The sequence below is a fragment of the Rhinolophus ferrumequinum genome, chromosome 9, assembly GCF_004115265.2.
Source record: "Rhinolophus ferrumequinum isolate MPI-CBG mRhiFer1 chromosome 9, mRhiFer1_v1.p, whole genome shotgun sequence".
Lineage (NCBI taxonomy): Eukaryota > Metazoa > Chordata > Mammalia > Chiroptera > Rhinolophidae > Rhinolophus > Rhinolophus ferrumequinum.
The window spans coordinates 245,529-267,003 of NC_046292.1; the positions used below are offsets into that span (position 1 = coordinate 245,529).

Genomic DNA, 21,475 nt, shown 5'->3' on the forward strand with positions numbered 1-21,475 from the left:
ATGAGCAAAGAGTGATGCTGAGTAATTAGTGAGGTGTGCGCAGCTGCTTTTGCAGCACGCAGCTCTGAGAGCCAGTCCTGCTGAGCCCCTTCCCAAAACTCATTTAATCCCACTACCCGGCAGTGTGGGCTAACTGGCGGAAGTGTGGGTGGGTACACAGCCCCTGGAGCCAAACATGGGCACCTCCTGCCCTCACCTGAGGCTGTGATCTGGGGCCTGGGCTGGATGCCACCTCCTTCCCAGAGGCTGGCTGTGATTCAGCAGCGACATCCCGCTGTGAAACGCCCATTGTCTGCTAAGGCCGAGGGGGAGGGGACTGCCGCAGCCTGAGACAGGAGGCCAGGGGGTTGGGGAGAGGGTTGCTCTGCCCAGTCTGTTTCCCCTCCCCCACCGAGGCCGCCAAACACCTGTGACTCTGGGCGGCTGGCAGCCAGCGGTCCACTGCTCCGTGCCGCGCTCGTGGAGATGGCGCTGGCCGGGTGAGGCCTCAGCCGTAGAGGTGCGTGTGCGCATGTGCGGTGCCCTGCCCCCACCCCTTCCTTTCGGAAGGAGCTGGGCCCCAATCCCAACGGAGTGAGCCAGGGGTCATCTGCATGAGAAAGGGGCCAGCATGTTGCCAGTGGGCTGGACTCTCCAGATGCCATTCCCTGACCTCAGGGCTGGAGACTTACCTGGAGGTGTCCAACCAGAGCCTGTGTGTGTGTGTGCATGTGTGTACGTGTGTTGTGTGGGTGAGGAACAAGCCTTGTGTTGCATGAAGATGAGTGTGTGAGATGCCCACTGTGTATGCAAACAGCTGTGTGTGTGACACCCAGTACCTGTGCAAGCTTGAGTGAGTGTGTACACGTGCATGTCTGCTGGCGTGACACCTGGAGGACCGAATGTGTGTACACGTGTGTGCAGTTGCACGGTGACGTGTGTAAGCCCAGAGACCAAGGGGCTAATTCCTGGATCACAGTATCCTCTGTTTGTTCCTAGGGCATAAGCCTGCCTGGGCTGGTCAGGGCTGAATGATTTTTGAGTCGGATGATCCCAAAATAGCTCTGGTAGCCTGAGTTCCCCTCCCGGAGGCTGGGTCTGGGGCCTCAATGGCCCTTTGTCTCCCTGAAGGCGGCCAGCCCCTGTGGGGGGCTCCGACTCAGACTGGAGCTGGGAGGGACCAGGCTGCCGGCGTGTTCCCCTTCCAGGCCCTGCATGGAGGCCCTAAGCCCCACCCCAGTATTGGCTGGGTTGGCCAGGCACCCCACCACGTGAGCATCTGAAGGCCAGCCCACTTGTGGGCAGATCCTGGGGTCTCTTGCGTGGAAGAGGCCGCCCCTGCCAGACCCTACACGGGTCTCCACTGATCCCTTGACTTGCCCTTCCCACACCCTGGTTCCAGCAGAGCGCCCCACCCCCATGACATTCCTCGTTGCAGTGGCAGCAGCAGACGGTGTGTGTATGTATGTGTCAGTAGGCACCGGGCACACCTGGGCTTTCACCCCTGGTACTGTCGGAGGGGTCCTCTCTGAACCAAGGGTCGCAGATTGTAGTCTTGGGGGGCTGCAGTGAGGAGTAAATGGGAAAGTGAAAACCGCCTGGGCTCTGTCAAGCCAGGCCCTGAGATAAAAAGTCAAACCCTGCCCTGGGTGCTCCCAGTCCAGGGCGGTGCCCTGGGAGCCACAGGCACTATCAGTGTGGTGTGGGCAGTGCCAAGGTCCACTGAGCTGAGGGGGATGGAAGGCTCCCCTGAGAAGAGGGTGAGGCAGCCAGGGGCCAGTGTCTCCAGGTGGTTTGATGGATTGCTTCTCTGGGTGCATCGTTGTGTGGGGAGGGGGAACCACTTTGTTTATGGGCTTCTCTTGCAAGGTTTCATTAAAACTTCAGGTTCTAGGGCTCCAGGAGGATTGAAGACCTCGGATGTGGGTGACGGGGGACGCTGATGGGAGGGCTGACCCTGTGTGGGATGTGGCACTAGTGTGCATGGCCAAGGGACTGAAAAGTCAAGGGAGATGGACCTGGCAGAACTGGGCGCTGGCTGGCAGGTGGCTGCCAGGCTCTGGAAGGTTGGGTGTGTGTGTATGGAGGAACCCACCTGACCAGGAGAGAGTGACCAGGGCTATGTTTGTGAGGCAGCTGGATACCTGGTAGGGTGCACCTTGGGGAGGGTTCAATTGAGGCACAGAGATGGCTGTTGATGCCCTAGGGTTGTGCCACTACCAATGGGCAGAGTTGGGGTGGCACCAGGAAGGGTCTGGGCCAGGGCAGAAGAACCCCAGGTCTGGGGGGAGGAGGGCTCCAGGGAGGGGGGCTGTGCACAGTGCTTTCCCAAGGTGGGCCAAGATTAGGCCTAAGAGTGATCAGGGGTGACACTGGTGGCCATGGCAATAGCAGTTTGGCTGAAAGGGGACATGCTGACAGAGCAAACACAAATACCCATCGCCAGGCCTGAGTTCAGGATGTGTGAGTGTGTGACTGAGTGTGGGGGTGTGGTGGAGGGAGGTGCAATTAACGTTTGTTCAGCTGGGGTGGGAAGTTGGTCAGCAGCGATTGGAGGGAACTGACCCCCGTGAGACGAGGGTCCCTCATGCCCTGAAGGCTGTGCTACCTTTCTCCCTACCCAGAAAGGGATGGCGGACTCTAGGAGGGGCAGGTGGTGGACATCGTCAAGGGGGGTGCAGGGCTTGTGACCAGGTCCAGGATGGAGGGGACCACTTAGGGGTCCCTCCTACAGGACGGCAGGCGGTGGAGGGAATGTGTTGGTTATAGAGATGGTCACTTATGGTACCCTTGCCGCAGAGGGAGGGACGGGATAGGGCACCCCCAAAAGGAGCTGTGGACCTGACGGTCCCGGGTAGGGCTAGGGAAGGGATATCCTCAGGGGGCGGATGTGGAGCGTTCTAACTACGCCCCCAGCCCTGCTGTGACGTCACGACCCCGAGGTTCCTGGGGTGGCCTCTGGGGGGCGCTCCAGGCTCGGGGGACCACGCCCGGAGTCCTGCGACTATTTGCCTAACACTTATTTACATGGAACTCATTTGCGTGTTCCTCTCACCGCCACCGCCGGGAAGAGAGTTGGGTGGTTTGAGGTGTTGCTGTCCATTCTTAGGGAGGGGTGGGCCCATCATGCCACCCCCACCTTCGGTATTTGACTGCCCACTTACCACTTGTGTGTATTTAGCTGGGACCCCCCCCCCCCACACACACACACACTGCCAGGGTGGGGCCAGCAGAAGCGAAGACACGCACAGGCGCACACGGTGACACGCAGACAGCCGCCCAGAACCGGGTCCCTCGTGCAGGCCCGAGCCCTACTGCGGGGACCCAAACCCTCACGTACAGCACAGCCCAGCCCAGCCCAGCCCATCCGGGTGGGAGTGGGAGGGGACCCAGCTGCAGCCCCAGCTCCTACCCCTGCCGGTCCCTGTCCCCGCCCCGCTCTCACCCACTTCACCCCAGCACTGCCCCCCAGCACCTGCCTCCTCTCCAGCCGCAGCTCCTACTCTCTCCTCACCCGCCCCTGCCCAAGCCCGGGTTCCTTTCCCAGCCCCTGGTCCCACCTCCTGCCCACTCCCCAGCCCCTGTCCTCCCAGCGCCCCCAGACTCTGCCGCTGCCCGCGCCTGCCCCTGCGTTCCCTTTTGTGCCGCCGCGCTCTGTCCCCATCCGCCCGATCCCTCCTGCGCCTCGAACCGCGACTCCCCGCGGACGCCGGGGGTCCCTGGAGGCGTCTTCCTTTGTCTCTGCTCCCCGCCCTCCCTCCGCGGCGCCCCTCGCCCCTCACTCACCGCCTCAGCCCTGGAGAGGGCGAGGGGAGCCGGCGCTGCTGCCGGAGCCGGGAGCCCGAAGCCGAGGCGCGGCGCTTCCCCGGCCGGCTCTTTATTCTCTCCCTTCTGACGCGCGCGCTGCTCCAGCTGCCATCGCCGCCCCCGCCTCTGCCAGGGACTGGAGCAGCCGGGACCCTCCGCGCGCTCGCCCCGCCGCGCCTCCCTACCGAGTCCCCAGTGAGGGGCGGCCCGCCGCTGGTCCCCTCGGACCGGCCTCTCCAGTGTAGCCAGGCTGCGGAGCTCCCAGCGGTTCCAGGAAGACTGAGCTCGCCAGAGCCCTGCAGAGAGCTGTTGGCGCCAGGGGCCCAAGCCGGGACGCCTGGACAGGTTGTGGACAGCGGGGGTGGCCGCTGGCCCTCAGTTCCTGCTCCACCTCCCTTTGAGCCCACATTTAGGATTTCTGCTCCTGAGAATTCTGCACACCTCCCAGCATGAGCCTGGAGGTTATGGAGGGGGCCTGGCACCCACGGCCTGTGACTGCAGCTGAACTTTGAGAACATAGCTGTGGTCAGCTGTCTCAGGGTTCCAGAATGGGGGGAGTAGCCCCGGAGAGGCCTAAGGGCACCCCGTGAGGACCCCACACCCTGAGAGAGTGGAGGCTGAGGAGCCTGGGGCCATGCCTCCACTGCTGCTGGAGCGGGACCCACGGCAGCAGCGTGGGGTCTCCCTGCTGGTGCGATATTTCATGATCCCCTGCAACGTCTGCCTGATCCTGCTGGCCACCTCCACGCTGGGCTTCGCTGTACTGCTCTTCCTCAACAACTGTACGTGGCTGCGGGCGTGGCCACCCTGGGCCAGGCCCAAGTGCCCCTGCCTCTGCTGGCTGAGCTCCCCCTACTTCAGCTGCCAAGGATTGGGGGACAGGCAGGGTCACAGAGAGGCTATGAGCTGGGATGCAGCTCAGATGGGCCACCTGCATCTTTTGCGGACAGGATTGGCCATTCTCTGGGACCCTGGACCCCTGGAAGCCTGTCCATGGGCTCGTCCTGAGCTGCAGAAACAACTTTCTTTGGGAGTGGGGACTTGGCCAGGGTTGGGGCCTGGGCTCTTCTAGGGAAATGGGTGGCTGCCCTCACCTGCCGCTGGGGCCCCACCTGACACCTGGTGTCAGGCTACGACAGTGCAGCTGGAGGGGCAGAGAAAAGCAAAGGCCTGTGCCTTTTTTTATCCCCAGGCCTCTGCTGCCCGTCCTCAGGGCTCAGGGTGGGGCTGGAGAAGGGATGTGGTCAGGCAGGGGTGACCCCCTCCAGGCTGGGCAAAGGGACAGGCTATGGAAGGACATGCTCAGAGGGGCCTAACTTGTTGATTGTTTTTCCAGACAAACCTGGGACTCACTTCACACCAGCGCCCCCAACACCTCTGGATGGTGAGTGAAGGCATCCGTGACAGGCTGAGCTTGGGTGTTTGTACCTGGAGGGGCAGTGGCACTCTGGAGAGTCAGGGACCATTTTGGGGGTGTGTACACCACACACGTTAGGTGTGTCTGGAGCAGGGAGGAGGCTGGATGAGGGAGCCTGGCTTCCTTTCTGGGGAGTCCACAGCAGTGGATAGCAGAGGGAGCATGGGGTCTGGAGTCCCTGGGCCTGGCAGTGTCCTGGCTGCCAGCCATCACATAGGAGTGTGGCCCTGACTTCTCTGGGCTTCAGCCTCATTGGCCTCAAAATTGGTAGTAAGTCCTGGATCCCACAAGTTGTGAGATGGGTCAAACAATGTGTGCAAAGGGGTGGGGGTCTCAGCAGGACCAACAGCAACTGTCCAAGGAGGAATTGGGAGGGCTTGTCCCTGGGGTTGAGCAGACTGGGGCTGGCCTTGTTGACCCCTGTGTGAGTGGGGTCCAGCCTCCCTGAGGGCCTGCTGGTGTGTCAACAAGCTAATGTGAAAGGGGAAGAAAGAACTGTTAGTGCTGCTGGGGCAGCCTGGGGTCCCTTCGGGGTGGGGGGAGGCTCCCAGGTTTGCTCTCAATACCTAGGCTCCTGCTGGGTGGGTGTGTGCCCAGGATCACATAGTCATGTACAGAGGGCTGTCCGTACTTGAGCTGGGCCATGGGAGGAGGCAGGTCTGCACTGGGTGGGAGGCTATGTCTCCCACCGGCTGTGGGCAAGAGGCCTGGGGCCATCTGGATTTACAGATGGGTCTCAGTGGGAGGACATTCTCCCCTCACCCACCGTCCTTAGCCTCCTCTCCTGAAGCTTGACAGGCCGCTGTGTCTCCTTTCCTTCATACAAACACTGACCCTCCCCAGAGGGCTCCATACCCACACTCCGATCCCATTGCACACTTGGGGACAGCTACACACCAGGGCCATTGTCATCCCTTCCAGGCACACACACACCACACATTTGTGGCCACTGGCAGGGTTCGGGGTGTCCACTGCATCCGCCAACCCACCCAAAAGCTAGAGGGGAGTTAAATATACCCGCTCCAGCGGTGGCTATAAAAAGCCACTGCCGCCTCCAGCATCGCACATTGTGAGGGGCCTTGGGCATGCGGGGAGCGAGACTGGGAAATTGAGTGGCTAGGGGGAGGCTCCTGCAGGAGGTCGAGCTGGGGCAGGCATGGCAGGGCCCCAGAGGTGCCCCGTCGGGCACACAGCACGGCTGCACTTACGAGGGGCAGTTTGCATGATGATCAAGAGCTAACAGGTATGCCTAGCACACAGGGCGTGGCTGTTACAGTGAGCTGTGCCTGCACATGTGTGCCTGCACATTCAGCTTTGCCTGAATGAAATCACCGAGTGCCACAGCTGCCCTGGGAGCTGGGACACTGCCCCTCAGGAACTGTCACTCTGGGTGGGAGTCAGTGCTGGGGCCTCAGATCGAGGGCCCCCAGAGGCACCCTGGCCCCTCCTCGGCCCTCAGCCACCTCTAGTTTAGTTGCTGGTCCCAAGGCACCTGTTTCTGAGGCCTGTGGTCTCCTGCCCCGGCCCCTTGCTTTCCAGGCTATTGTCACACACCCACCCCAGTGCCCAGCTTTGCTCGTCACGTTCCTCCCCAGGTCTCTGTCTTGAGGGACAAAGCAGATCCCTGGGCTATGGAGGAACGAGCAGGTCTTGTGGGGTAGGGGACATGCTGATCATCCAGGAGTAGGTGTCCTTGGCTAAGGGGTTGGGACCTTGGCAGGGGTCTGGCTGGACCAAAGTGACCAGAGGGAGGCAGGCCTGAGCCCAAGGACATAGGTGCAGCAGCTGGCCAAGGAGCCTAAGGTACAATGAGGTGACCAGGTCCTTGGCCATGGGATTCGTGACCCTGGGAAAGATCTTGGTCCAGTTGAAGCCAGGAAGAACAGCAGGCTAGACATCAGCAAGTGCTAGTGGTTTGGGCCTGGGGGTCCCGGGGACCTTGCTGAGAGAGGGCCACATGTGCGAGGCAGAGAAGGGAGACCAAGGAAGACAAGAGAAGAGGGGTCACAGTGGGCACCATGGGAGTTTGGTTAGAGCCCGGGCAGAGGGGCGGCTGAGGTGAGGATATTTCATGGTAGCTGACACCACACAGCTGCGTGCTGTGAACCCTGCAAGACTTTGCAGACAGTGGCCTATTTAACCCACAGAACCCTGCGAGCTAGGCCTCATTGTCCCCTTCCACAGAAAGAGATAACTGAGGCATGACCGCTGAATGCAGACCTCGGGGCAGGATCTGATGAGGGATGTGAGGAGGGGCAGTACAGGGCTGTGGTGGCGAAAGAGGAGCATAGGTGGTTTATAGTGACTTCAGGCTGGGGTATCCATGCTGGTCCTAGGCTCTTGCTCAGTCAGCCTGTGTGTGGTGGGGATGGGGGCGGGGACGCCCAGGCAGACACTTAGGAGCCCGGGGTGGGCTGTTGCCACGGTAACAGCTGGCTCTGGCTCTCTGTGCTCCCTGCCCTCAGAATGGAGGGTGCTTCCTTCCACCCCACTTCCTGAGTCTTCCTGGAAGGTGATGGGGGGGGAAGCTGGCCCCCGCCCCCATAACTTATTAATGATAATTGGACCCAATTAAACATTTATTAGATCCAGACAGCAGTAGCCAGTAATGGGCCCGCCCACCCGTGAGCATGCAGTCCTGGGCGGGGGTCCTGAAAAGTCAGCCTGCCCCCACCCTGACCCGGAACACAGGAGGGGCTCTACTTGCCAGCTTCCCATCTTCATTCCTGCCCTCAGTGGGACCGTGGTCCCTCAGCAGTGGCCACATCCCTGGGCTGATGCCGAGTCAGTGATGGGATGTGTGCTGGGCACACGCAGCTCTCAACTGCAAAGTTAAGAACTAAAATATTTAAAGAAAGAAATGACAGGTCTGCGGAGCCCCTGTGCTGGGTCTCCTTGGAGAGGTGACGGTGGAGTGTGAGGCGGTGAGGAGGATGAGGTGTGTGGGTGCCTGAGGGGCCCAGGGAGAGATGCCAGCAAGGCTGGGGAGGCCTGGGAGGGCTGGAAACCAGGAGTCTCAGAAGAGGGAGGAGAGCCACACGGAGTGTGGGCCGGGGATGGGGGCTGAGGGTGGCTAGAGGGTGTGGAAAGGGAGGGTGGGTAGAAGCAGGTGCACTTGGGGACAGGCCCGAGGGGTGGGTGGCTTCCAGGGAAGCAGAGATTAAGATGTGGGAAGATGGGGTGGGGGCACTGGGTTCTGGGCCTGAGCCGGAGGGTGGGGCAAGGCTCCCCGCCTCCCCGCGCCCCAGCTGTGTGATCTCAAGCCTGCCCAGGAAGCCAGGGGAGCTGGTCCATGGGGACGTGACAGGGATCAGGTGTGGTGGTGTACACTGGGGGGCCAGGGCTGGGCAGGGAAGCTCACCTGTGAGGTGAGGGCCTTTGATTGTCATGTGGCAGTGGGCCCCTAAGCAAAACTGAGGCAGCAATGACCTGTGACTTCGGATGACCTGTGATCTGTGGGGGGGTTCCAGTGAGATGGGTCAGGAGATGTCCCCCCACAGTTGGGGTTGTCATTTTAAAAATATTGACTAGGTATTTCATCACCAAAAAGAATTTTTTCAGGGGAAAAAGGTTGCAACCCAGTGCATGCAGATATGGCAAGCCACGTGCACATTCTGGCCTTCGTGCCAAGATGGAGAGTATTTAAGACAGGGAAAAGGGAAGTTGGAACCATAGTTTTATTGGAAAAGAAGTTAGAACCACAGAGTTCAGTTATAAAGGAACTTGGAACCATAGAGTCCTTCCGTAGGGTTCTCCGTGAACTTCCAGGAGCCCAGCTCCTCCGCCAACCCCCTTCAGCCTGTTTCCTTAAAGCCCCGGCTCACCTTTATCAGGGCTAGGGGCCCGAGGGCAGAGAAGCTTCCTTCATGAGGAAAGGCGGGGCTGGTGGGGCGCCCTGCGGTGGGCAGGGTTTGAGAGGGGAGGGCCAGCCCGGGCTCTGTGAGCAGCCACGAGCGTGTGTCCGTGGCCATGACGGGAGTTCCATGAACGAACGGGTGCACCGCAACGTCTGGACCGGGTATGCACAGAGGACTGTGGGCTCAGACCTCCCCTCCCCCGTCCCACCAGCGTGCCGTGGAATGCTGTGTGGCTTTGGCGCGGTGTGCGAGCCCAGTGCAGACAACCCGGGCCGAGCCGCCTGCGTGTGCAGGAAGCGCGCCTGCCCCCGCGTGGTGGCGCCCGTGTGCGGCTCGGACGCCTCCACCTACAGCAACGAGTGCGAGCTGCTGCGGGCGCAGTGCAGCCAGCAGCGGCGCATCCGCCTGCTCAGCCGCGGGCCCTGCGGTGAGTGCTGCGGCCGGGGGCGGGGCTGGCAGCACAGGGGGGAGGGGCGGCTCGCGTGACCCCTCTCCCTGCCCCGCCCACAGGGTCCCGAGACCCCTGCTCCAACGTGACCTGCAGCTTCGGCAGCACCTGTGCTCCCTCAGCGGACGGACAGACAGCCACGTGCCTGTGTCCTGCAACCTGCCGGGGCGCCCCCCAGAGCCCGGTGTGCGGCAGTGACGGCGTTGACTATCCCAGCGAGTGCCAGCTGCTGCGCCGCGCCTGCTCCCGCCAGGAGAACATCTTCAAGAAGTTCGAAGGCCGTTGTGGTGAGCTCTGCCCCGTGCACACAGCGTGACCTCTGTTCGCGAGCGGCGCCCAGACCTCCGTCTTTTCGCCCTCCAGATCCCTGCCAAGGCGCCTTCAATGACCCGAGCCGCCTCTGCCGCGTGAACCCGCGCACTCGGCGCCCAGAGATGCTCCTCGGGCCAGAGAGCTGCAGTCCCCGGCAGGCGCCCGTGTGCGGGGACGATGGGGTCACCTACGAAAACGACTGTATCATGAGCCGCACCGGGGCTGCCCGCGGCCTTCTTGTCCAGAAACTGCGCTCTGGCCGGTGTCAGCCTACAGGTGCGCGGCTCCTGGGGGCAGGCCCCACCCTGTCTGTGCCCACGTTGCCCTGCACGCCTCTCTGGTCCCCCCTCACCACCCCTTGTTCCCATGTCCCAGGGTTGGGGCTGGCATGGCACTCTGGCCTGATGTCCTTGCCACCCCCAGACCAGTGCCCAGACGAGTGCAGGTTCAGCGCTGTGTGCCTGTCCCGCGGAGGCCGCCCCCGCTGCTCCTGTGACCGCATCACCTGTGACGGGGCCTACAGACCCGTGTGTGCCCACGATGGGCACACGTATGACAATGACTGCTGGCGCCAGCAGGCCGAGTGTCAGCAGCAGCGTGCCATCCCTGCCAAGCACCAGGGCCCGTGTGGTGAGCACTGTGTGTGCGGTCCATGCCTGGAGCAGGCTGGTCCTGCATTGGTCCCTGCCACCTATCATCACATGCCATCTTCATCCCGAGTCATGCTCCTGCTGGGGTCACTCTGGGGAGGCCTGGCAGGGCTATTGTCTGTCAGTAGCTCTGGGGTGGTGGAGTCTCTCAGGAGTGTGCCTGGAGCGCCTGGGGAAAGTGAGGCAGAGGCGGGGGTCCTTGCGCAGGCTCCCTGCAGCCCTCTGGGTCCTGGTAGAGGCAGAGTCTCAGTCGTGCTTTGGCCAGCAGAGGGTGGGGGCTGTGTCCTGCCCACCTCCAACTCTGTCAGTCGGTCTGTCCGTCTTTCCCGTCTGTCTGTCTCCTCTTCTCTGTCCTTCCCTCCCTCTTGGCTCCGCCTCTTGTGTCTTCCAGCCTGACCTACTGGCAGGATGAGGTACTGCGCCTGCCGTCAGGAGCCCCGCAGCCCGAGGTCTGCCCCCAGCGCGGCAGGGGGGGTGGCTCGCTGCTGCCTGGCCTTGTGGTCCTCAGAGCAAGTGGACAGACACCTCCTCCCCTACGCGGCCCTGGGTGTGACTCTGGGTTGCAGATTCTTCCTACCCACAGAGAGAGAGCCCCCCGCGCATGCATACGGGTCCCAGGGCTGCTGGTGGTCAGGGGTCAGTGGGCTGGGTGGGCTGGGCAAGCCTGGACCTCATACAACTCACTGTAGGCAGTCCCACCCCACACTCATGCAGGGGGCTGGGGCCGTCTGGGTCTGTGTCCCTATGCACGTCTGTCATGTATCTGTCCCTTTCTCTGCTGTGTCCTGTGCGTCTGGCCCTTCTGGTCCACTCTTCGTCCACCATCCCCACCCTGGGAAAGGGTCTGCTGCGTGGAACTGGGGCTTTGTGCTTAAGCCTAGGGGAGGTGGGGCCACTGAGGGACCATGTTCTCCCCAGACCAGCCTCGGTCCCCCTGCCTTGGGGTGCAGTGCCCGTTTGGGGCAGTGTGTGCTGTGAAGAATGGGAAAGCCGAGTGTGTGTGCCAGCAGACGTGCTCAGGAATCTACGATCCTGTGTGTGGCAGCGATGGTGTCACGTATGGCAGCACTTGCGAACTGGAGGCCACAGCCTGTGCCCTTGGGCAGGAGATCCGGGTGGCTCGCAGAGGACCCTGTGGTCAGTGGTGGGCAAGTGGGTTGACTGGGGGGTGGGTCTCAGTCACCATGGTGATGGAGCCTCCTCCCCAGACCGCTGTGGGCAGTGCCGCTTTGGAGCCCTGTGCGAGGCTGAGACTGGGCGCTGTGTATGCCCCTCTGAGTGCGTGGCCTTGGCCCAGCCCGTGTGCGGCTCTGATGGGCACACGTATGCCAGCGAGTGTGAGCTGCACGTCCACGCCTGCACACACCAGATCAGCCTGCACGTGGCCTCAGCTGGACCTTGCCGTGAGTGGGGCTGTGAGGGCGGGGGGGGGGGGCTGTGGTCCCGTGAGTCTCCGGCTGGGGTCCGCTGACCCTGGCCTGACTCCACCCTCTGTAGACACCTGTGGAGACACAGTGTGTGCCTTCGGGGCGCTGTGCTTGGCGGGGCAGTGTGTCTGTCCCCGGTGTGAGCGCCCCCCACCTGGCCCTGTGTGCGGCAGCGACGGTGTCACCTACCGCAGTGCATGTGAGCTACGTGAGGCCGCCTGCCAGCAACAGACACACATCGAGGAGGCCCGGGCGGGGCCCTGTGAGCAGGGTAGGCTCGGGACGAGTGGTGCGGTCCGCTGGGCGCCAGTTTGGCCCAGGACCCCTTGGGTGAGACGGCCCCCTTCCCACAGCCGAGTGCGGTTCAGGGGGCTCCGGGTCTGGAGAGGACAGCGAGTGTGAGCAGGAGCTGTGTCGGCAGCGTGGCGGCATCTGGGACGAGGACTCTGAGGATGGGCCATGTGTGTGCGATTTCAGCTGCCAGGGTGTCCTGAGGAGCCCGGTGAGGCCCTGCCCTCCTCTGGCTCTGGGCGGCAGTGGGGAAGGGACCACGGCCCACACTAACCCCCTCTCCCCTGCCAGGTGTGTGGCTCAGACGGGGTCACGTATGGCACGGAGTGCGAGCTGAAGAAGGCCCGGTGTGAGGCACGGGTGGAGCTGTACGTGGCAGCTCAGGGAGCCTGCCGAGGTAAGCAGGCGCTGGGCGTCAGGTGCCTTGTGCGGCAGCCTGTTTCCTGTGTGTGCACGTAGGTGTGAGGCTTGTGGGCATCATGTGTGTGAACATATGCAGTATGTGGACTCGTGTGTCGCTGTCAGCAGTGGGGACCTCCTGTGCGCCAGGCTGGGTGGACTCGTGTGTCACTGTCAGTCAGCGGGTGTGCACGTTGTACCCACTGTGCGCCAGGGAAGCAGTAGTGAGTCAGTGAGGCCCACCCTCGGGCACTTCCTCCCACGGGGAGACGGTGGTGATCCAGTCCATGGCACGTTTATTGTACCTTCATACGTGCACAAGTGCCTGCGTGTGCACTTGTGCCTGCGTGCACATGCATGTCTGCATAGGTGTGTGTGAATGTGTGTGGTTCTGGAGGAATGTGTGTGAATGTGTGTACCCACACGTCTTCGTGTGTGTGTGTGTGTGTGTGTGTGTGTGTGTGTGTGTGCGCCAGTTTGCAGAGACACTAATCTGGGCATGTGTGGCTCTGGCTGTACTCTGCACAGGGCTGCGTGTCCATGATCTTTACGTGTTCTGTGTGTGCCTGCTCCTGTGTGTCCAGGCATGTTCCTGTATGTGGTGTGGGACCCTTGGCTGTGACCTGAGCCCCAGGTTCCCAGCCCCAGTGTGAGCTGCAGCGTCAGTAGGACTGAAGGCAATGGCCGGGGAGGCGAGGTGAAATGGCCAGACCCAGGCGAGGGTTTTGAACCCCCGCCCCTCTCTGCAGGCCCCACCTTGGCCCCAGTGCCACCTGCGGTTCCCCTGCACTGCACCCAGACCCCGTACGGCTGCTGCCAGGATAACGTCACTGCTGCCCGGGGTGTGGGCCTTGCTGGCTGCCCCAGTGAGTACCTGCGCCCAACCCTGACCCACAGCCAGGCAGAGCTTTGCGGTTGCAGTGACTCTGTCTTGCTCTGCACTTGCAGGCTTGTGCCAGTGCAATGCACATGGCTCCTACAGTGGCACCTGTGAGCCGGCCACAGGCCAGTGCTCCTGCCGCCCGGGTGTAGGAGGCCTCAAGTGTGACCGCTGTGAGCCCGGCTTCTGGAACTTCCGTGGCATCGTCACTGATGGCCGAAGTGGTTGCACCCGTGAGTGACCGAACCCACGGTCGGTCCCCAGCTGAGCACTCCCATTTGTCTACCCTGTCACCGATAAGCCCTTACTCAGGCCCTGGTCTGGCCCACACCTGGCAGGACTGGGCCAGGCTCTGGGGCCATTGGGGAAACTGGGCACAGACCTCAGCGTGTGCCTCCCCTACCCCTCGCCCTCTCCCCCATCCCCTCAGCCTGCAGCTGTGACCCCTGGGGTGCCGTGCGGGATGACTGTGAGCAGATGACTGGGCTATGCTCCTGTAAGCCTGGGGTGGCTGGACCCAAGTGCGGGCAGTGTCCAGACGGCCGTGCCCTGGGCCCTGCTGGCTGTGAGACAGGTAAGGGCCAGGCCTGTTGCTGACAGGGGCTCCCTGTGCTGGGGGCAAAGCTATCATGAAGGCCAGTTCTCCTGAGCCAGTGGGGTCACCTGTATCTGTGCCCAGATTCCTTGGCACCAAAGACCTGTACTGAGATGCGCTGTGAGTTTGGGGCATCCTGTGTGGAGGAGGCTGGCTCCGCCCACTGCGTGTGCCCAACACCCACCTGTCCAGGGGCCAATGTTACTAAGGTGAGAAGTGAGGTGTATGGAGAGTGGGGAGGGTGGGGAGGGTGGGGAGGGGCTCCCGCAGCATCCTTGCCCTGTGCCCCAGGTCTGTGGGTCGGATGGAGTCACCTACGGCAACGAGTGTCAGCTGAGGACCATCGCCTGCCGCCAAGGCCTGGACATCTCTATCCAGAGCCTCGGCCCGTGCCAGGGTGAGGCCCGCCCCGCCCCCAGGACTGACCAGGAAGGCCTGAGCCCACCCTGACTCTCCTCTCCTCACAGAGGCTGTGGCTCCCGGTGCCCACCCCACATCAGTGTCTGTGGCCATGTCAGCAAGCAACTTGAGTGAGGCCCTGCTGCCCCCGCCCAGCGCCCTCCCCCTGGCTCCCAGCAGCCGGCCCACCCCCCGCCCCTCGTCACAACCTTGGACTACTGCCAGTATCCCCCAGGCCACCCAGAGGCCCGTGCTGACTGCGCCCCCCACGGCGCCCCCTGCAGCATCCAGCCTCGCCATGTCTGCCTTTGCTGAATCTGGCAGTGCTGACGGGAGTGGCGACGAGGAGCTGAGTGGGGACATGGAGGCTAGTGGGGCCGGCTCAGGGGGTGAGCACGGGCCCAGGGCGTGGGTTGTAGGGCCCAGGAGGGGTGCACCTGGGGCCAGGCTCACACTCTATCTCCCCAGGACTTGAGCCCCCCGAGGGTGGCAGCGCTGTGACCCCTGGACAACCCATCGAGAGGGCTTCCTGCTACAACTCACCTCTGGGCTGCTGCTCGGATGGCAAGACGCCCTTGCTGGATGCCGAGGGCTCCAGCTGTCCTGGTGAGTGGGTGACCGGGGCTGGGTGGAGCGTGAGCAGGGCCCGGACAGGCCAGGAATGCTGTCTCCTCCCAGGAAGCGGGCCTGCCCAGCAGGTGGGCACCTGGGTGTGGTGGTGGTTCGTACACACATGTGCGTGGTTGTGGAGATTCAGCATACTCAGGCACACGTGTGGGTGCCTAGGACCCTGCAGCTAACCTGTCTTTCCCGTTGCAAGCCAGCCCGGGGCACTGCTCCAAGGAGTCTGCCTGGTAACTGATGCCAGCCCTGCCCTTGGCTCCCCACTAACCTCATGACCATCTGACTAACTGCCACCTGTCTGCACTCATGTGGCTTGTTGCTGGGGCCTATGCCAGTGGCCAGCCCAGAGGCTGGGCGGGTGCCAGGCAAGGCCTCACTCCCCCCTCCCCCACAGCCACCAAGGCATTCCGGGGTGTGCTGGAGCTCGAGGGGGTCGAGGGTCAGGAGCTGTTCTACACACCTGAGATGGCCGACCCCAAGTCAGAGCTGTTTGGGGAGACGGCCAGGAGCATCGAGAGTGCGGTGAGTGGGGCGTGTGGGGAGCGCAGCAGCCCCCCAGCTGCCAACCTCCGAGGACAAACCCAGAGAAGGCCGGTGGCAGCCCCAGAGCTCTCACCCACTCCTCGCCCACAGCTGGAGGACCTCTTCCGGAACTCAGATGTTAAGAAGGATTTCTGGAGTGTCCGCCTGCGGGACTTGGGGCCCGGCAGTTCAGTCCGGGCCATTGTGGACGTGCACTTTGACCCCAGTGAGCGGCCCACTCTGTCCTCCCAGGAGGTGGGGGTGCTGCATGGGGCTCCACTATGCTCAGAATCTCCTCCTCCCCAGCCACGACCTTCAGGGCGCCCGACGTGAGCCGGGCCCTGCTCCAGCAGATCCAGGCATCCAGGCGCCGGTCCCTGGGGGTGAGGCGGCCACCACAGGAGCATGTGCGCTTCATGGATTTCGGTGAGCACCAGTTTGGCCTGTCCCCCCACTACTATTCTGCACCCCCACCCTCCTGTGCCCTGATGCCTGGGGACCCTGACAGTTCCCCTACCCTCAGACTGGTTTCCTGCCTTCTTCACGGGAGCCACCACAGGAGCCACCCCTGCCGCGGCCATGGCCAGAGCCACTACTGTGGCTTCTTCCGCTGTGACCCCTCGGGCCCTCTACCCCATTCACACAAGCCGGCCCATCAGCAGGACCACAGCTCCCCCCACCACACGCCGGCCCCCAACCACTGCCCCCAGTCGTGTTCCTGGACGCTGGCCCCTGCCCCCAGGCACCCAGCAGCTCCTGAGGCCCTGCGACTCCCAGCCCTGCCTCCATGGGGGGACCTGCCAGGATCAGGATTCAGGTGGAGCCTTCACCTGCAGCTGCCCAGCTGGCAGGGGGGGCACGGTCTGTGAGAAGGGTAAGGGTCATCCATGCCGGAGAGGAGCACTGGGCCCAGCCACCTAGGGAAAGAGGGGCTGGGGTGAAGGGGGGAGAAGTTGGGGAGAGAACTGGGGATGGTGGGGGCAGGGAGCCGGGGTTTGGGGGTACAGGCTGGAGGGCAGAGCCCTTGAGGCCTGGGCCTGCCCCCTCCAGCCGGTCCCTTGCTGTGTCACAGCGCTGCGACGTTCCGTGCCGGCCTTTGGGGGCCGCACCTTCCTGGCCTTCCCCACTCTCCGCGCGTATCACACGCTGCGCTTGGCGCTCGAGTTCCGCGCGCTAGAGCCCCATGGGCTGCTGCTCTACAATGGCAACGCGAGGGGCAAAGACTTCCTGGCACTCGCGCTACTGGGGGGCCATGTGCAGCTCAGGTGGGTGAGGGGGTGAGACTGGGCAGGGCCACGGCCAAGAGGGGGCAGGGCTGCGTACAACTCAGGTAGGGGGTGGGGCCTGGGGAAGCTCAGCGGGGTGGGGTGAGGCTGGGCCTGGCCAGGAAGGGCAGGGCCAGGTGTAACTGGTGGGCAGAGTGGGTGGGGGGGTGGGGGGACCCGCAGGACCGGGCAGTTGTCCTGGCTCGCTTTGGCTCTCCTGAGCGCCTGCTCCTGTGCCTCCACCCCCCCAGATTTGACACAGGTTCAGGGCCCGCAGTACTGACCAGCACAGTGCTCGTGGTGCCCGGCCGGTGGCATCGTCTGGAGCTGTCTAGGCACTGGCGCCGGGGTACGCTCTCAGTGGACGGTGAGACCCCTGTCCTGGGCCAGAGCCCCAGTGGCACTGACGGCCTCAACCTGGACACGGACCTCTTTGTGGGTGGCGTCCCAGAAGACCAGGCTTCCGCGTGAGCATCTCGAAGGGATGGGGAGATCCTGACCCCAACACTGACCCCTGACCTTGGTCCTGAGCTCTGACACTTGTTGGCTGCTTTCAGGAAGCCCAAGATACCTGTGAATAACAAAGGGGATGGAGGGACGATGTGGACAGTGGTTCTGGCCCTGACCTCAACCCCCACTCTTGACCCTGATCCTGATTCTGTCCCATCTGTGGGTGGCATCCCCTGGGACTAAGCTGCCGTTTGACCATCAAGGGGGGCGCTGGACTGACCTTCAGTTCCAACCCTTGACCCTCAGCCTACCTCCTACTTGTGTCCGTCCTGTTTTTGGGACTGGCCATTTGTGAGCACCAAAGGGGGGATGGGGAGAAGCTCTGACCCCTGACCCCTGATCCTGGCTGATTGGCAATGCCAGTGTCACAGTTGACTGTGAGAGAGGATGTCTCTAGCCTCTGAACCCTGACCCTCGTGCTGGTGGCAGGGTGCTTGAGCGGACTTCTGTCAGCGCTGGCCTCAGGGGCTGTATCCGTCTGCTGGACATCAACAACCAGCGGTTGGAGCTCAGCAGCTGGCAGAGGGCCACAACCAGAAGCTCAAATGTGAGCGAGTGTGGGGACCACCCCTGCTTGCCCAGCCCCTGCCTTGGCGGGGCCCCGTGCCAGGCCCTGGAGGCTGGCATGTTCCACTGTCAGTGCCCACCTGGCCGCTTCGGTGAGAGTGGGGCCTGGACCGGGTGCTGGTGGGGGGGGTACCTGTGTGTCTGGGCGGGGGCTCAAGCCTCCTGGGACCTCATCCTGTCTCCCTCCAGGCCCAACTTGTGCTGATGAGAAGAACCCCTGTCAGCCGAACCCCTGCCATGGGGCAGCCCCCTGCCGCGTGCTGCCTGGGGGTGAGGCCAAGTGTGAGTGCCCCCTGGGACAAAGCGGCAGTCTCTGCGAAACAGGTGAGGCTGCTGGGCTCTCAGAGCAGGAGATAGGGTGAGGGTCATGCATTCAGGCTTAGATTCTGCTTGGGGTTAGGGTTGGGTCAGGCTAGTGTTGGGCTCACAGAGCAAGGGGTGCAAAGGACCCCAGGGGCCTGTGTGACCCCTCTCTTGTCCTCCAGTCTCAGAAGGAAACGATCACCGGCCCTTCCTGGCTGACTTCCACGGCTTCTCCTACCTGGAGCTCAAAGGCCTGCACACTTTTGAACGGGACCTGGGGTCAGTGGGACAGAAGGGGTGGATGAGGGGCAGCAGCCCCCAACCCCCGTCCAGCCCATGGGCGTCAGGATGCTCCCCACCTGACCTGTGTGACCCCAGGGAGAAGATGGAGCTGGAGGTGGTGTTCCTGGCCCGGGGCCCCAGCGGCCTGCTTCTCTACAATGGACAGAAGACGGATGGCAGGGGGGACTTTGTGTCGCTGGCACTGCGTGACCACTACCTGGAGTTCCGTTATGACCTGGGCAAGGGGGCAGCCATCATCAGGTGTGCGTGTGTGGGTGGACGGGGGGCACGCAGAGGCCACACGCTGGGTGGCAGGCGGTGGCACTCATGGTGCTCCCTCCTTCCCCAGGAGCAAGGAGCCGGTGGCCCTGGGCACCTGGACCAGCGTGTCACTGGAGCGGAACGGCCGCAAGGGAGCCATGCGCGTCGGCGATGGGCCCCGTGTGCTGGGGGAGTCCCCAGTGAGTGTCCCTGGGCCGTGGGCCTCCCTCCTCCTGCGAGGCGTGGCAGCCTCACCCCACACCGGCTCTCACCGAAATCTTTTCTCTCCGTCTGTCCTGTGCCTCTGTCTGTCTCCTCTGCTCCCACTGCTCTCTGGCCTTGCTCTGCAACCCCCACCCCGCTGTTTGGATGTCAGAAATCCCGAAAGGTACCGGTTTCCCTGCTCATCCTGCTCATCCGTCTTCTGCCACCGCCGGCCCTAGAGTAGCCCCCCCCCCCGACCCTTACTAAGCCCCACGTCACGCCGTCTCTGTGATTAACTCTGCCTCCTAGATAGGCTGGAGGGCGAGGGGTGGGTCCCTGGGCAGGGCGCAGTGGCCTGTCCCTTCCCACAGCCCCTCACCCAGCACTTCCCCCCAGGTGCCACACACTGTCCTCAATCTGAAGGAGCCGCTCTACGTGGGGGGTGCTCCCGACTTCAGCAAGCTGGCCCGGGCAGCCACCGTGTCCTCTGGCTTCGATGGTGCCATACAGCTGGTACGTGGGGCGGGGCTGGGGCTGTCGCAGTAGGGAAGACCACACAGGCTGGACAGTGGCTCTCATTCCTCCCTCCTCCAGGTCTCTCTGAAAGGCCACCAGCTGCTGACCCAGGAGCACGTAGTAAAGGCAGTGGACGTCTCATCCTTTGCAGACCACCCTTGTACCCAGGCCTCAGGCCACCCTTGCCTCAACGGGGCCTCCTGTCTCCCTCGGGAGGCCTCCTACGAGTGTGTGTGTCCTGGGGGCTTCTTGGGGCTGCACTGTGAGAAAGGTGAGCACCTGGGGCGCAGGGCCGCAGCTATGTGGGCTGGAGCCCCCCCGGCCTGTCCCTCACCCTGATTGTCTTCCAGGACTGATCGAGAAGTCGGCAGGGGATCTGGACTCACTGGCCTTTGATGGACAGACCTACATTGAGTACCTCAACGCCGTGACTGAGAGGTAATGCGCCGTCCGGGACCTGGGCGCCCCCTGTGCCCTCTGCTGTCCGTCTGGTCCTATCTGCACAGCGTGCAGGTCGAGACGCTGGATGTTCCACATCTGCCCTCTGCTTGGTGGCTGGGAAGGGCAGGCCCAGCGTCCACCCACTCTGCCTGCCCACTGTCCTCCTTCTATCCTCCTTCCTTCTCACTGTCTCTGTCTCTTTGTTTCCAAGCGAACTGACCAATGAGATCCCAGCGTAAGTAGCACTTCGGCCCCACCTCCACCTTCACGCCACTCCCCATTCTCTGCTCCTCACCCAACGAGGCCCAGGTGGAACTCCCATCCCTCGTGGAGGAGGACGGGGCTGGGGGCTGTTGGTGCTGCACGAGGCTCAATTTCCTGGCTTGGAAGTGGGTGTCACCCCCTCCCAGGATACATGCTGAAGGCCTGTCACCATGCATTCCCTGCCGCCATTCCCCTCACCGTGGGCATGGTGCGCACACGTCTGCACACGCACATGAGCATCCATGTGTGCATACATGCAATGTGCACACGTGTGTGGGGACGTCAGGGCCCTCTCCTGGGCAGGTAGCCCTCAGTCTCCATTCTATGCCACCCCAGGCCTCACCTCTTGAACTGTGCACCTGGCCTGGGTGTGTTGCATGTGTGTCATTGCCAGGGCTTCGTGGTGGGTGGACGTGGGGGCGGCTGCTGTGGGTCTCTCCCTACCCTGCCCTGCAGCCTGTCTACCCCCTGCTCATCTGCCTCCCTCTCTTCCTGCTTCTAAGCCCCGAAGCTCCAGATTCCGGGGCCCTTCATAGGTAAGCGCGTGGCACCCCAACCCCTGCTGTCTTCCTATCTTTGATTGTCTCTACTAAGCTGTCCCTCCCGTCTGTCCACCTCGCTCCTCTGCTCCTATGTCTGGCCCCACCTCCCACCATCCGTCTGGGCCATCTGTCCCACTATTGGTGTCTGCCCATCTGCCCACCCAGCCGCCACCGGTTGCATCGGCCGTCCCTGTGGCCTCTGCAGTCGTGGCTCTTGGCCCCCTACCTTGTCCACCCTGTACCCGGCCGCCCTCTGGGAGCCCCTGACTGTCTCTCTGCCCACCAGTGAGAAAGCGCTGCAGAGCAACCACTTCGAGCTGAGCCTACGCACCGAGGCCACGCAGGGACTGTTGCTGTGGAGCGGCAAGGCCACGGAGCGGGCCGACTACATTGCTCTGGCCATCGTGGACGGGCACCTGCAGCTGACCTATGACCTGGGCTCCCAGCCCGTGGTGCTGCGCTCCACTGTGCAAGTCAACACCGACCGCTGGCTGCGGGTCAGGGCGCACAGGTCAGCAGGGAGCCTGGGGCGCACCAAGAATAGTGGCGGGAGGTGCCTGGACTTGCCCAGCCAGGGCGTGCTGGGTCACTGGTGGCTCGGGCGGGGGTGAGCAGGGACAGCTGCCTGACCCGAGGTCATAGCCGATGCGGGGAGGGACAAGAGGACACAGCAGTTAGGGCCAGAGAACCCCTGATCTGAAAAGAGAGTCCCT

General features: G+C 63.1%; 1 protein-coding gene across 9 annotated transcripts in view; it reads left to right on the forward strand.

Moving 5' to 3' along the window:
• Positions 1 to 21,475, forward strand: part of AGRN (agrin) — a 32,931-nt gene that overhangs the window by 9,569 nt on the left and 1,887 nt on the right. For 2 of the 9 annotated variants that reach the window (XM_033113818.1, XM_033113819.1), the window contains exons 3-35: positions 5,123 to 5,170; positions 9,272 to 9,487; positions 9,571 to 9,795; positions 9,872 to 10,096; positions 10,244 to 10,450; positions 11,389 to 11,607; positions 11,679 to 11,873; positions 11,968 to 12,168; positions 12,251 to 12,399; positions 12,480 to 12,585; positions 13,337 to 13,453; positions 13,536 to 13,700; positions 13,898 to 14,041; positions 14,147 to 14,271; positions 14,354 to 14,459; positions 14,530 to 14,850; positions 14,930 to 15,067; positions 15,480 to 15,607; positions 15,719 to 15,833; positions 15,914 to 16,033; positions 16,116 to 16,481; positions 16,680 to 16,872; positions 17,124 to 17,339; positions 17,812 to 18,041; positions 18,139 to 18,273; positions 18,435 to 18,531; positions 18,631 to 18,795; positions 18,884 to 18,995; positions 19,172 to 19,183; positions 19,396 to 19,512; positions 19,594 to 19,786; positions 19,866 to 19,953; positions 21,049 to 21,273. In XM_033113818.1, the coding sequence (XP_032969709.1) occupies positions 5,123 to 5,170; positions 9,272 to 9,487; positions 9,571 to 9,795; positions 9,872 to 10,096; positions 10,244 to 10,450; positions 11,389 to 11,607; positions 11,679 to 11,873; positions 11,968 to 12,168; positions 12,251 to 12,399; positions 12,480 to 12,585; positions 13,337 to 13,453; positions 13,536 to 13,700; positions 13,898 to 14,041; positions 14,147 to 14,271; positions 14,354 to 14,459; positions 14,530 to 14,850; positions 14,930 to 15,067; positions 15,480 to 15,607; positions 15,719 to 15,833; positions 15,914 to 16,033; positions 16,116 to 16,481; positions 16,680 to 16,872; positions 17,124 to 17,339; positions 17,812 to 18,041; positions 18,139 to 18,273; positions 18,435 to 18,531; positions 18,631 to 18,795; positions 18,884 to 18,995; positions 19,172 to 19,183; positions 19,396 to 19,512; positions 19,594 to 19,786; positions 19,866 to 19,953; positions 21,049 to 21,273 (5,419 nt within the window). Of the gene's footprint in view, positions 1 to 3,804; positions 4,569 to 5,122; positions 5,171 to 9,271; positions 9,488 to 9,570; positions 9,796 to 9,871; positions 10,097 to 10,243; positions 10,451 to 11,388; positions 11,608 to 11,678; positions 11,874 to 11,967; positions 12,169 to 12,250; positions 12,400 to 12,479; positions 12,586 to 13,336; positions 13,454 to 13,535; positions 13,701 to 13,897; positions 14,042 to 14,146; positions 14,272 to 14,353; positions 14,460 to 14,529; positions 14,851 to 14,929; positions 15,068 to 15,479; positions 15,608 to 15,718; positions 15,834 to 15,913; positions 16,034 to 16,115; positions 16,482 to 16,679; positions 16,873 to 17,123; positions 17,340 to 17,811; positions 18,042 to 18,138; positions 18,274 to 18,434; positions 18,532 to 18,630; positions 18,796 to 18,883; positions 18,996 to 19,171; positions 19,184 to 19,395; positions 19,513 to 19,593; positions 19,787 to 19,865; positions 19,954 to 20,167; positions 20,192 to 20,723; positions 20,757 to 21,048; positions 21,274 to 21,475 lie in introns of those variants that run through there. The other 7 variants (XM_033113826.1, XM_033113824.1, XM_033113825.1 and 4 more) reach the window with 7 other exon arrangements.